The sequence below is a fragment of the Typha angustifolia genome, chromosome 15 (genome assembly GCF_048772165.1).
Source record: "Typha angustifolia cultivar Huaian chromosome 15, ASM4877216v1, whole genome shotgun sequence".
In the NCBI taxonomy this organism is placed as follows: domain Eukaryota; kingdom Viridiplantae; phylum Streptophyta; class Magnoliopsida; order Poales; family Typhaceae; genus Typha; species Typha angustifolia.
The window spans coordinates 4419038-4431709 of NC_133253.1; the positions used below are offsets into that span (position 1 = coordinate 4419038).

Sequence of the window (12672 nt, forward strand, 5' to 3'; positions counted from 1 at the left end):
ATTAAACACCGTACATTTGAATCTTGCCTCACAGTGTCATGATTCACATATCTGATCTCAAAATCCACAAGTATTCAAGTAACTTACATACCATCATATTAAGTCAAGATAACTAAAATTCTAAAGTGTCGTAGGTGTAAAAGAAGCTGCATTCAAGGAGGCCATGCTTAAGTATGATCAATGCAAACTCAGGTTTCATTTTATCATAAAAAATTGGTGTTCTTTTTACATACAAATTCTAAATTATTGAAGGTATAGGCCAACGCATTGAGATGAATTGCAGATTAAGTTCCTTGAGTGACCCCTTACTGCTGAGGCAGTGTCGAGAAAGGGGCAAAAACACGTTAAATTGTATATGTTGCTCTCAGATAGTCTATAATGTCGGCGCTTTCAAACGTTTTCACGCCAGTGTTAGGATCTTCCAGGTAAGGAACCTGCTAATAAATTACAGATGGTCATTACGATGAAAAAAATGAAGAAATTAAAGCAGAGCTTGCAAATCACAATAGAACAAAGCTGAAAACCTGAAAATGTCCAGCTTTCTCATATAAAATCTGCCTTTTGGGGCTGCCTCGTGCCGTGCTGCAATGTCAATTATCAGTAAGAGACATTATAACAACTGACGAAATGACAAACTAGGTTACTAAAGTTGCTTATAAAAGATATGCCTTCCATTTCCTGCTCTAGCTAGCCATTTCTCGAAGCAAGTACCAAAACCTGCCTACACAACCTTTACATTTTGTATATAGATCTTTACAACTGATAACTACATGATCGAAAGAAAAACAAGAGAACTTTAGTTTCTTAAAGCAAAAATTTTGCTTTGTTAACTCTCATGGATATTGAAGTACTTTTCAAACTGATGAGGTTTGGTTCATTCTAATCCATACAACTAGCTCAACTATTTATGAAGGTAGAAAAGTTTACTTTGAGAATCAGAAAAAGCACCTGCGTAGAATGTGGGGTAGTTCCAATTCGACTAGCACTTCGCGTACAACTTTACAGAAAGGAGAACCCTAACAAATTAAAACATGTATCGATTAAATTTCAAGTTTATATCAAAAAATGTAGAATAGAAATGAGAATTATTTATTCAATAAGTTTTAAGAAATATGATTGACCTCATATGCCCAGAATTCAAGCGGTTGAGGTGGGAGTTTTGAAGCAGTGTAAGAAGAACCCTACATAGAAAAAATGTCAAACAAAGAGGTTGCTAATGAGGGAGTTTGATAAAACTATATGATATTAGCAAGCCCATTTCATGTGAAAAAAAAAATCCTAGTAGCTTCTTCACCATATGACTGGGTTGCACCAAGACATGTTTAGAGGATACAACAAGAAAGTTCTCATAAGAGTAAAAGGAATTGAGAGTCCAAAATTTTACCTTCCCCATACGACCAATCATAGCAAACCCTGCTGTTAGAGTCTACAAAAGAAATAAGACAGTCAATTGCACCCAATAAAGATAATCACCATCTGCAATAGGGAGTAATATGGAAATGTTACAGTTCAACTATCGAAATAAATAAATTACGTTGCAGAGCTTACAGTAAGTAGACCAAGTGATAGCAGTAGAGGAGTTGTTCCATCTCCTGAAAAGAAAGATCAGCAAGTAAGGCACACTTACTAACTTAATAACAACTGCTTGCTAAGTTTTCTTCAGAAATAATGCAAAAAGTAGTCTTTGCTTGTTGCTTTCCTAAAGTTCATATAGATTAAACCAAGATCTTCCTGGGAAAAACCTAAACCAAACCATGCTCAAGAGAAATAACTAATAACTAGGGAAGAATACATTATATATTCATATGACAAGATGTCAATAGCAATAGAGCACTGGAATGTGTTGTTCTTGTAATTATGCAACTAAAATGTTAAATACACTTCAGAAAGGTATAAGAAAATGCACCATATTTGTTCACGAGATATCTTATGATGTCATCCGATTCATACATAGACACGCCTGTGTTTGGGTCAACCTGCAATGGAGATATGATATTTTAAAACCATTATGGAAAACAACAAAACATCAAAAAATAAAATGCAAACATCTTTTGCAATTTTTATTTGGCATGAAGTACAGAATAGGCGGAATAATATAGTGTTCCAGAAAATCATGATAAGTTTCAGGAAAATAAATGTGGGGCAGAGGCAGAGCTAATCCGTCAAAGGTTTTTACTTTAAGTCTGACTGCTACCGTCTCATCCTCAATAGAATGATCAGTGCAGAGATCTTGAAACTTTTGTAGTCTTAAGCAGAGTAAGATCCTGCACCGAAGAACTTCAGGAAGTTCTCATTGATTATGAGGCCATCGCATTGGAAGTCAGCTTATGGAAAACACATGCATTCGGAAAAGAATTGCAGCCATCTCACATTATCGCAGCCCAACATGTACAGGAATGTTTTTTTATGATACTAATAAAACTGAGAAAGCTTGATTCAACAGTTGCCTTTCAAAAAGAAAGAAAACCAGAGGACACAAAAATGATGTCAAGAAAACAGCAAATTATGAACCTTCATATCACAAATTACTTCATATTTCACCGGTAGGTAAGGAGGACAGCCTTTGATATGCTTGATCTTAGCAACACCAGAATTACTTAAGTAATGCATACTGACCATGTAAGGAAATTGTTGTTTTCCACCCATCTGTAGGACTTTAGGACGGAAGTTCGGACCATTTCTTGGGCAAGGATAGAACAGAACATCTACATCCAATATGCTTACAATCTCTCTCACCTGTATGTTTTGTGACATAACAATCAATATAGAAGAAATATATTTTTATTACAATGGTAAGAGCATAAGAAAATCTAAATGTTTAAATCTTCCTTCCCAGAAAGTTTGTTCGAGGGAAAAGTCACATAATATAGTATGCATAGAATAGTGACTCAGCAATCATAATAGAATGACACCTTAATTTCTTAAATTGTCAAAGCCTAGAAAATTGAAAACATAAACCACATCAGAAAGAAATAGAATATCAAAAAGGACAATTCTCATAAGGAGCTTATCTTTTCCAAGATTCAAGAAGTAGCATTACCTTTCGACAAAATGGACAGCTGAAGTTTATTCATCACCAATCAAAAGTTCATGTACAGAGCAAAATAAGCATAGTCAATAAGTATATCTGTCAATGGTGCTTAAAACATAATGCATTATAAGAAAACAAACTAAATCCTACACAACAAATAAATCAAGAGTTGATACCAGACATGTATACAAAAGTACCTTTCAAATTCATAAATCTCAATTGGTTTCTCTGGACGGGGGCCTAACTTTGATGTCTCTTTCAGCTTCATACCTATTGTTTTAAGGTAAAGTTTAATTTTTCAGGTCTTCAAGACTAAGAAACTAGCTAATAGAAGGGATAAATAAGCCTTGCTTCATTTCACTATTGAAGTTTAACATTCTATAACAGAAGTAGACAGGTCAGCATAATTCTAAAACCTTTCTGTTCAGCTATCATATTTTTGTAAAATGTAATCTACTGATGGAAGTTACTAAGTGTGCATTCCTTGATCCCTCAAATACTCAAGATTGGACTAAATATTGAATCTTTCAGGATTGGATATTTACCAAAAACAGTGAAGAGGAATTTAATACATCACCTGCAATAGAAAGGGCATACTCATTTGATGGGATCGAGTCTTCGGATACAAAGGATGCAGAATATCTGCCAGAAACACACACACACATATATATAAATATGAAAAGATAATCAGAACTCTAGTACGTACTGCTCTGCTTGCAACTAACTCTTAGAATGCATAACATAAACAGGCCTTATCAAGCATTAGCAAAGCACAGCTTTTAAGTTAGAATTTACTAAATCTATGATCTCCGGTAACAAATTATAGCACAAAATGAGCCTTGATGAAGTATATAGCTAGTTCCCTGCATCGTTTAACTTTCATGAGAAATTTTTCATCTGTTGAAAGATAACTGCAATATGTATAATTATAGAATTACCACCCTATGTCTGAGACATTTTAAGTTTTGGACAAAAAATCCTACCACTTTGATCAAATCTACACTCAATAGTACCTACAAGAATAAAAGAACAGATATCCCAAACCAGCCAAGTCGAAAGTGAATCATAAGTTTGGCTAATATTTAGCTGAATTTATGAGCTTCCAGCCAACTAGCTCGCGGCCTCGTGCACACTAAAATTTCTCGCAAACCTTAGTTTCATTTCGTTCAATATATACACTGATGTGACCACAACGGAAGCTGGTTCGGCGCTGTAATTTTGGCCACGAACACAGGGAGAAAGATTCGAATTACCTTAAAAGATTCATCTAAACTAAATCAATCGAAGCCTAGTAAGATACAAAACATAGAGAGGAAGATCCCAAACCCTAGAGTGAACACTCCGGATCCGAGCCGGAAGGGCAAGGCAAGCGAAGCTCCGAGGATGTCAAGAAACTTATCCGGCCGCACGGCGAACCTCTTCGGCTCGGGAGCTTTGAATCCAGGCGGAGGAGAGATCGTCAGGGTTGGCTTCGAGCTCTCTCCACCTACCTCGACGGTCTCTTGGAGCTCGGCGGACACCCTAATCCGGCGACCGGATCTGATAGAGCCGGAGTGGAGCGGGCGGCAGAGGAGAGGCGGACGGGGCACTAGAACTCCGGCCATCGTCGTCCTCTCGCTATCTGATGGGAGATAGAGAAAGGAGTGTGCGTGTGAGGTTGGAGGAAATTAGCGACTTTTTACATGGCGCGAAATATATGATCGGAGAGGAGACGTGGAGCTTTTTTTTTTCTTTGGTATTTAATTATTTAATCTAAATCTAATTTATCATTATATTTTAAATTTAAGCACCTAATTCCACTAATATTTTTTTGTATAAATAAATTATTGATTAAAACTTTTTCCTATCAATGTAAATCAAATTATACTTTTATATAAGAAAGTAATTTTTTTTTTCACATCCGGTTAATAATTGACTAATTATTACAACTCGGTGTATATTAGTAATTAAATTCAAATAAGTAAATAAAATTATAATCGAGTCAAATTAAATCACATGAGCTAGCTAAAGTATAATCTGATGTTATTGTTATATTAACCTAAAGTAAATGCCTATTTAAATGCGTACCTTATTCTACCATCCTATGTAGTAATGTCGTCACGCTTCGCTGTTACGGGCCGCGCCAACCAATTCTTCCACCCCGCGTCCACAGACTTAAACCAAGGGAAGCTACGGGCGGATAGCGAAGACCTTCGTCTTCCTCCTCCTCCTCCTCCTTCTATATAGCGGTAGCCCTAGCGCCGTACTGGAATCACAAGTCATGGCGGAGTTCAATCGATACTCATCTCAGGCGCCCTCAGCCCCGCCCCTGGCGGCGGCGGCGGAGCGCCAGTATCACCGCTCTTATTCCTACCCCCATATGCCTCCTTATTCGCGTTCCTATTCTTCCTCTTACTCCTCGTGGGACAACGCCGGCTACTGTTTCCCTCCCGGCACGCATCCCGAGGTCATCCGCAGCTTCCAGGCCGCTGATCGCGATCGGAGCGGCTCCATCGACGAGTGGGAGCTGCAGGCGGCGCTTTCGTCGGGCTACGAAAGGTTTAGCATTCGGACCATTCGGATGCTAATGTTCTTTTACAAGAATCCCGTCGACCCCTCCAAATTGGGTCCGTGAGATCATTGTTTTCCTTTCTTTTTCTCCAAAAGGTCGTCCTTTTTTTTGTCTCTTTCTAAGTTGCTTGCATTTTTCTTGTTGAAATGCTCGAATCAGGACCGTTAAAATGTTGACCTTAGATTACCCACCAGTTGTGTTTATGCAACTGCTGCTGGTTTCTGATTAAGGGTTTCTTTTGACTTGATTAACTGGTGTTGCAGGACCTGCTGAGTTCGCAGCTCTCTGGAATTGTCTTGGGCAATGGCGAGTAAGTGGTAGTAGTAGATTTATCCTCTAAATTTATAAAATGTTTAGCCTTAGGATATTTGAATTTACAGTATTGTGCACTTTCAGATCTTGGATCTAATCAGGGTCTTATTCACCACATCTTCACCCAATTTGTCATTTAGAGGATGATCCAAAGGCTAGAGAAGACTGATACTGAGAACCCTCACGTTGAGTTAGCTTAATTTAATTTATACTGCAACTAAGTAAAGAAAATTTAAGACATACATGTCTATATCAGAATTTTTTTGCATAAGTTTCTTTTATCATGCTTATAATTTATTATTGCTATTAAGGTTAGGCTCAAAATGAGAAAGAATGTGAATTAACTCATGAGAGCACTCCAGAATGTAATATATTTCCTCCTTCTCCTTTGCATTCTACCTGTTTTGCTTTCTACTTTCGTTGCTGTTGTTGTGTCTTTACTTAACTGGTTTTCTGTTATTTTATGCAGGCCATCTTTGATGGATTTGATAGGGACCGAAGTGGAAAAATGGACTCTGAGGAGTTAAAAGAAGCACTTCAAAGTCTTGGATATGCCGTTCCACCTTCTGTTCTTCAATTTCTAATATCCAACTACAATGATGGAGGATATGGCAGGGGTGGACTAAACTTTGATAACTTTGTCGAGTAAGTATATTTTTTGGTGTGAAGTTTCTCACCTTCATTGAATGATAATCTAACTACTTGCTTGATTGAATATATAGGTGCGGGGTAATTGTAAAGGTATGTCTCAATTTTCTCCTGATCTCTTGAATGAATTAAAGACCTAACACAAGTTAAATGTTGGCTGTATTAAACCTGAATCTTTGTTTATGTCTTTTAAGGGATGGCTAATCCCACTTGTTGTGTTGGCGTGTTGTGATGCAAGTGCCTGAGGGTATACTGCATAAAATAGTAAACTTGGCTCCTGAAGGCAACATCAAGTTGTTGGTAGTTCAGATTTCTTTGTTGCTACATACAAATATAGGACCCAGAGCCTCAGGAGAAGCTGTTTAATGTGTATGCATGTGCACACACTTGTATGTCCATGCGCGAACATGTTCTTGTATCGTGCCATGTGTGCATGATTATTTGCATCCTACTTCACTGGGCATTGAGCCAATTTCTTATAAATTGGCGGTTGGCAGAGACTTTGTAATTTGTTATGGTTGTGATGTTTGTGGGTTGCTTGCCAGTAAAACAGATATATCTGTCTCTACTGGCCTTCAGATAATTTATTTTCACATAGGTTGTCCTAGACCCTTGCATTAGTGAGATTACACAGTATATATAGATATCTCTGTGAATTTTACTTTTTTATTTTTCTTTCAGGGATTAACAGATAAGTTCAAGGAGAAAGACCCTCGCGTTAGTGGTTCAGTAACCTTTACATATGATGCGTTCATGTTAATGACCGTTCCATTCATTGTACCATAGTTTGGGCATGTTTTTGTACTTATTGTGTGCTGTATGGTGTTGGCATTGCTTTTTTCGGCATGCTGCTTTCTGTTCATCTGTTGTCCAAGAATTTGTATAAAGATATTGATTTATTGGTGTGTGTTCATGTAATATATGTTCTTGATTCTGTTCATTGTTGTCTAAGAATTTGTATAAAGATATTGATTTATGGATGTGTGTTCATGTAATATATATTCTTGATCTATATTCCTTGAGACATTTTGATAGATGCATTCTCGTGATTGTGGAAGTTGATAGACTGTAACTGGTGTCTTATTTTACAACCATGAACAATTCTAAATATTCTGGAAAAAGTTTTTCAATGTCGATACCCTTAGCACTACTATCTTTATTCTGTTGCACTTTCAATCAATTGATAATTGGCCACAGGTACAATGTTGAGCATAAGAACAAGAAGTAATGCCATGCATCATGAATGGATCATGAGAGAAATACGATTATAATAGATACGCCATGAGCAGGCACTATAGGAGAGTTGAAGACATGATGATTGTGACAAGCATGTCTACTTGAAGCAATAAGCCAATTTTCGACATCATAGATTCCTTTATATCATTGAGAAGATTGAAAACCAATAAAGGAAATTTTTTCATAGATTACAACCTATTCATATGTTCCATAACCGCATTAGATTGAATGCAAAACATCACAACAAACAGTACTACAAACAGACTTAGCTAGTCATTCTGACATTTCCTTAGGCAATGGATCAAACTTAGAGAAGGATCAAATTCTGACATGTTTCTGACATTTCCGCAAACTAATAAAGTTCTTCTTCTTTGTGAGTGTGAATTATGCAGTCCGCTCTCGGATAAGATGTACAAGTCAGCACATATCCACTTTCCATCTGTGCTTCATCCAGGAATGATCCTTCGGACTGGTCGACTTCGCCAGACTCCATTTTGCCAGCACAGGTGGAGCATGAGCCAGCTCTACATGAATAAGGCAACTCCACTCCTGCAGTCTCAGCTGCATCAAGGATGTAGGTGTCATCTGGCGCATCAAATTCGTGCTCTTTTCCATCCGGCGTAATTAGCTTCACCTTGAAGACAGCCATTGCAGATGCCCTGAAGTTGTTGGAAATCTTTAGGCTAGATGCCTTGGAGATATGCTTTAGTGAGCTCAGCGAGGAAGGGCTTCTAATCTGCACAGGGGATGCCTGAATTCTTCTGCTGCTTTTGAGAGTGTAGGAAGCTGGAAGGGTAATAGTTGACATCTTGTAACCTGTTGACCAGGAAAAAAAAATACATAGGAGGATCTTTTTAGGTAGAGACTATGTGATCAATATCAATAATCTCATTGATATCCATTTTATGCAGTTGACTGACACAAGCTCAAAGCCTCAAACCAAAAAGAAAAAGAAAAGAATCAAACACAGAATGTACTAGTTAATGACAAGTGATAAGGCAACAGCATGTGCTTCAAGCATATTAAAATTGGTTGACTATCTTTTTCAGACAGACAATAATTAGCATCATATCAAGGACTGAAAGAGTAGCTGCAAGATAAATATTAGAATATATAATACCAGTTGGAGACAAATGAATAGCACAGGCAATCCGCCATAATAAGAAAAGAATTAAGGCAAACAATTCCGCAAGTAATTAAACAATAAGGCCAAAGAATCAGCATCATTGTGGAGTAGATGAAAGGTAAATCACTGCCCTGCAAAGTGGAGATCTGCATCTGCAACTTGGTAATACGATATAAAGAAAACTATCTAAGCTCATGAAGTACAATAAGATTTAGATGCAGAGGCAGAAAACTTTCAAGAATCAAGGGAAACGTCAAGCATGCGATGGTTGATAGATCCAAAGAACCAACACAGAGTAGAACCCTCTAATAAAATATTTCACAAAAGTTGGCCTCACTATGGTACTTCTGCAATCATCTCGTTACATTTTATTTTCAATCCTTTAACACGGGATACATGCAAACCGACTGGATGAAATCAAAATGATCAAATGTTCTAGTCCGACATCAGATCAAACGGAACGATTCAAGAGAGAGAGAGAGAGAGAGAGAGAGAGGGAGAAGAAGAAGAAGAAAGAGTAGCAAGAGATAGATACCAATCCTGCAATCCTCCGATCCCTTGGATGGCAACAAAGAGACGAGTTTGCCTCCCAAAAGTGGCGTGATCTCGCTCGCTATATGAAGACTGCAGTTAGGCGGCTATTTGGTGGGCGAGGGGTCAGGAAGTTGGAAATAAATACAAAGAAGCCAACGGAGGATATCTGGAAATTTACCATAAAGCCCTTGTTGCCATATGGGGACGTCTTTTCAACGAGCTCTAAGGGCTATGCCTCATCTCCAACGTCTTTTCGTCGTAGTTAATTCGCGACGCTACGTGGAACAGTCCACGTGGCATTTGATTAAGGATGTAACCTGCATTAAGAAAGCCACGTCTCTCTGCTACTTTAGGATTCGTGCGGCGAAGGATTCCACGAGCATGCAGTCATTTGCTTGTTTCAATCTTAAACCGATGCTCCGGTGGAATAAAAATAATATAGATATATATATATTCATCTACAAACCAACATCCCGAATGCAGAGGTTCAGCAGTTTCAGACTGCAGTTTGAATTCAGCCACAAAATTTGGGAGTCTCTTCTTTTACATACTTCACAAAACTCTATAAAGAACAGCAAATGTGGTTTCAGCCACAATAACTGCAAGTTGCAGCATTGATTCTCGCTAAAATTGCATTTCCTTCTCCTACTTCAATCGAGGGAAGAATGTTTAAGGCGTTTAAAGTTTTAATCCGCTCCCCATTTTCGCACCACCCTTTCCTTAGCCGACATTGGAGTCTGATAAGCATCGTTTACAGATGTCGATCCAGGTCCAGAAATAGGTACCATAGTCCTCCGAGGAAAACGTGATGCCAGGAAAGTGAACCAATTCCTTACTCTTCGCAGCAAGAACAGCAATGAGTTGGAGACCATGGCGAACATTACATTGCCCTTCGCTATCAGGAGATACTGTGGAAAAGAATGAATAAACATCATACAGGTTACTCAAAGAACAACCAGAAGTTGGGAAATGTAATCTTTCTTACCAATGAAACAATGCCAATGATAGCAAGAATTGCTTGTTGTGCCTCCTCCCAGAAGTTCTCACCGCCAAACCACCCAAACCATCCTCTACCTCCAAACCAGCCTCCCTGACCACCGCCACCTCCACCATCCCTTTGCTCCCGCCTTTCGATTTCTTTGTTCCATTTTTCAAACTCAGTTTTCTTTGTACCTAGAGCACTTTCTAGAGCTTTCTTAGCTTGTTCCTGCACCAAGGAAGGAGTTCAATAATGAGAGAGGGGTTCGTGGAAATTATCAGTTGTTGAGGAAAACATTGACTGCCACGAGTTTTCTAAGACCTTAACTATGACGCAACTGATCAACTGATTGACAAGATCCCTTATTTGGTTACCCAAAACACAACAAATGTTCAACATCCTGAACTCAATCACCAGAATAAGGGAGGATAACAAGTGCATCTCATACGTCCCACCACAAAATAAGCCTTGCAGAACACCCACTGTAACTGACCTGTGAGACAGTTGTACACTATTCAGAAGAATATGTATATTACATCACCATAATTCTCTCCACTAGTATTTTATACATGAGCAAAGAAAACTTGGCCCATGTAACTTTTCCTCAATTAGCACCACAAGCGAACTCTTTTCAGCAAAGTACTACTGTAGCTGAAAAGAGAATGCATACTAACCGACAAGCTAAAAGACTCCCTTAGTAGCTAGTGAACATAAGCCACTCATGTCTAATACAACTTGTAATGGAACAAATTTGAATTGCTTCTTCATCCTAAAGTTTCTAAGAAAAGATAAAAGACTAAAGAAATTACATAAAACTAGAAAAATAGAGGATGTGAAGTTGTGAACCAGGCAACAAAGTGCACGCCTTAAATAGATACTTAACCATGTGGACGCTTGCGATTAATTGCATTCCCATAAAGGCTTCATTGTTTAGCTTAGTAGAAAATGTTTAAGGCCCTTAAGACTCTGTCACATAAAGGTGAGAGGCAAGCTCTAAGTAATACTCACTTGCCCATTGGAGCCATTTCTCTAGGGCTTGAGTGCAGCAATGTGAACCAGAACCCAGATGCAGGCGAAACACAAGCTTTCATGCTCGCAGCTCCTCATAGCCATACTTCTTAGCTATATATGTATAAATATTATTTGTCATATTTATATGAGCATTTATGGAGACTTAAACATGGATATGTATCCTCCATATATCAGTAATGATGACCCTTTAAGTACAGCCTACAACTGCACTTTCACGAAGACTACTAAATAAGAGTTCTTCTCTATTACTTCCCCTTCTAATCTGTAAGAGAATTCTCCAAAATATAAACTTGTCCACTTTTTGTGGAGTTTGCTCTCCTTCTTTAACTGATTATATTTCATAGAGAAATTTAAATTTCCGGATTTCTGAACCTACTTACACAGTAAGTGATTGTTTCCTATTCGTGTTACTCTCCACCTCCAAAAACCTAAACCCCCATTGTATCTTGCACCTATGACACCAAAAAATAGCTCATTTGGTAGAGCATTCAATTGACAAAGGGAATTTTGAACATCAAAAACTAAAAAGAAAAGGAAAGAAAATTCCTAAAGAAAGAAAAGATGGGAAGGAGGATTACTTGCTTGCGGCCGTCGGAAAAGAAGCAGGAGTTACGACCTTTGCGGGCGAACTGCTTCTGGAGCGCTTCCCATCTAGGGTTAGGGTTAGGGTTTACGAGGAGGGCATTGCGGCAAACGCGTAGAGGCGTCCGCAAAGCGGAGGGGAGGCTTAGAACCTGCGACATAGCCAGCCCTAAGAGACGATGGAAGGCAGCCGCCTCGTCTTCGTCTCTAAGCGAAACTTCTCAGTCTCCGCTCTTTCTACAAGATTAGAAGGAGGTAAATTTGCAAATAACATCCACATTTTGTATATAGAATCTATAACTTTCACTATTTGCAAATAGACCCCGGCTGCGCCTTGACAAAATGTATATCAACTATTAAAAAAGATATGCATTCATTTTTAATATACTAAATAAAAAAAATTTATTACAATTAAATTACAAAAGTCTTTATCTTATATTATCAGCTTTTACAATTTTATTATATTTTATAATAAATGTGTTCCATGTACACTTTATAATAAATATAATATATATATCGACTATAAAAGATAAATACACTTTTAATTTTATATATTTGAACAATATTTATCCAAAATCAAGTGATCTTATCTTCATACTAAAAGAAATGGGCTCATAGTAACAGGAACACTGTTTTGAGCG

General features: G+C 38.0%; 4 protein-coding genes across 4 annotated transcripts; 1 reads left to right on the forward strand and 3 right to left on the reverse strand.

Moving 5' to 3' along the window:
* Positions 1 to 167: 167 nt before the first annotated feature.
* On the reverse strand, positions 168 to 4709 carry LOC140777827 (uncharacterized). Its single transcript, XM_073122209.1, has 12 exons — positions 4358 to 4709; positions 3609 to 3673; positions 3229 to 3301; positions 3041 to 3059; positions 2617 to 2736; positions 1907 to 1976; positions 1549 to 1592; positions 1385 to 1426; positions 1122 to 1181; positions 949 to 1016; positions 525 to 582; positions 168 to 434 (listed from the first exon to the last, which is right to left on the reverse strand). Exons 1-12 carry the CDS (start codon positions 4633 to 4635, stop codon positions 345 to 347), a joined length of 987 nt encoding a protein of 328 aa, XP_072978310.1. The 5' UTR covers positions 4636 to 4709; the 3' UTR covers positions 168 to 344.
* Positions 4710 to 5116: 407 nt separating this feature from the next.
* LOC140777339 (probable calcium-binding protein CML48) lies at positions 5117 to 7537 on the forward strand. The gene is made up of 5 exons (XM_073121383.1): positions 5117 to 5637; positions 5846 to 5892; positions 6364 to 6539; positions 6617 to 6635; positions 7224 to 7537. The coding sequence occupies exons 1-5, from the start codon at positions 5292 to 5294 to the stop codon at positions 7326 to 7328; spliced, it is 693 nt and encodes a 230-aa protein (XP_072977484.1). The 5' UTR covers positions 5117 to 5291; the 3' UTR covers positions 7329 to 7537.
* A 388-nt stretch (positions 7538 to 7925) lies between these two features.
* On the reverse strand, positions 7926 to 9634 carry LOC140777342 (ferredoxin, root R-B1-like). Its single transcript, XM_073121388.1, has 3 exons — positions 9617 to 9634; positions 9440 to 9542; positions 7926 to 8594 (listed from the first exon to the last, which is right to left on the reverse strand). Exons 1-3 carry the CDS (start codon positions 9617 to 9619, stop codon positions 8131 to 8133), a joined length of 570 nt encoding a protein of 189 aa, XP_072977489.1. The 5' UTR covers positions 9620 to 9634; the 3' UTR covers positions 7926 to 8130.
* A 156-nt stretch (positions 9635 to 9790) lies between these two features.
* Positions 9791 to 12287, reverse strand: LOC140777341 (uncharacterized). The gene is made up of 3 exons (XM_073121387.1): positions 12028 to 12287; positions 10424 to 10645; positions 9791 to 10346 (listed from the first exon to the last, which is right to left on the reverse strand). Exons 1-3 carry the CDS (start codon positions 12190 to 12192, stop codon positions 10125 to 10127), a joined length of 609 nt encoding a protein of 202 aa, XP_072977488.1. The 5' UTR covers positions 12193 to 12287; the 3' UTR covers positions 9791 to 10124.
* Between the last annotated feature and the right edge of the window lie 385 nt (positions 12288 to 12672).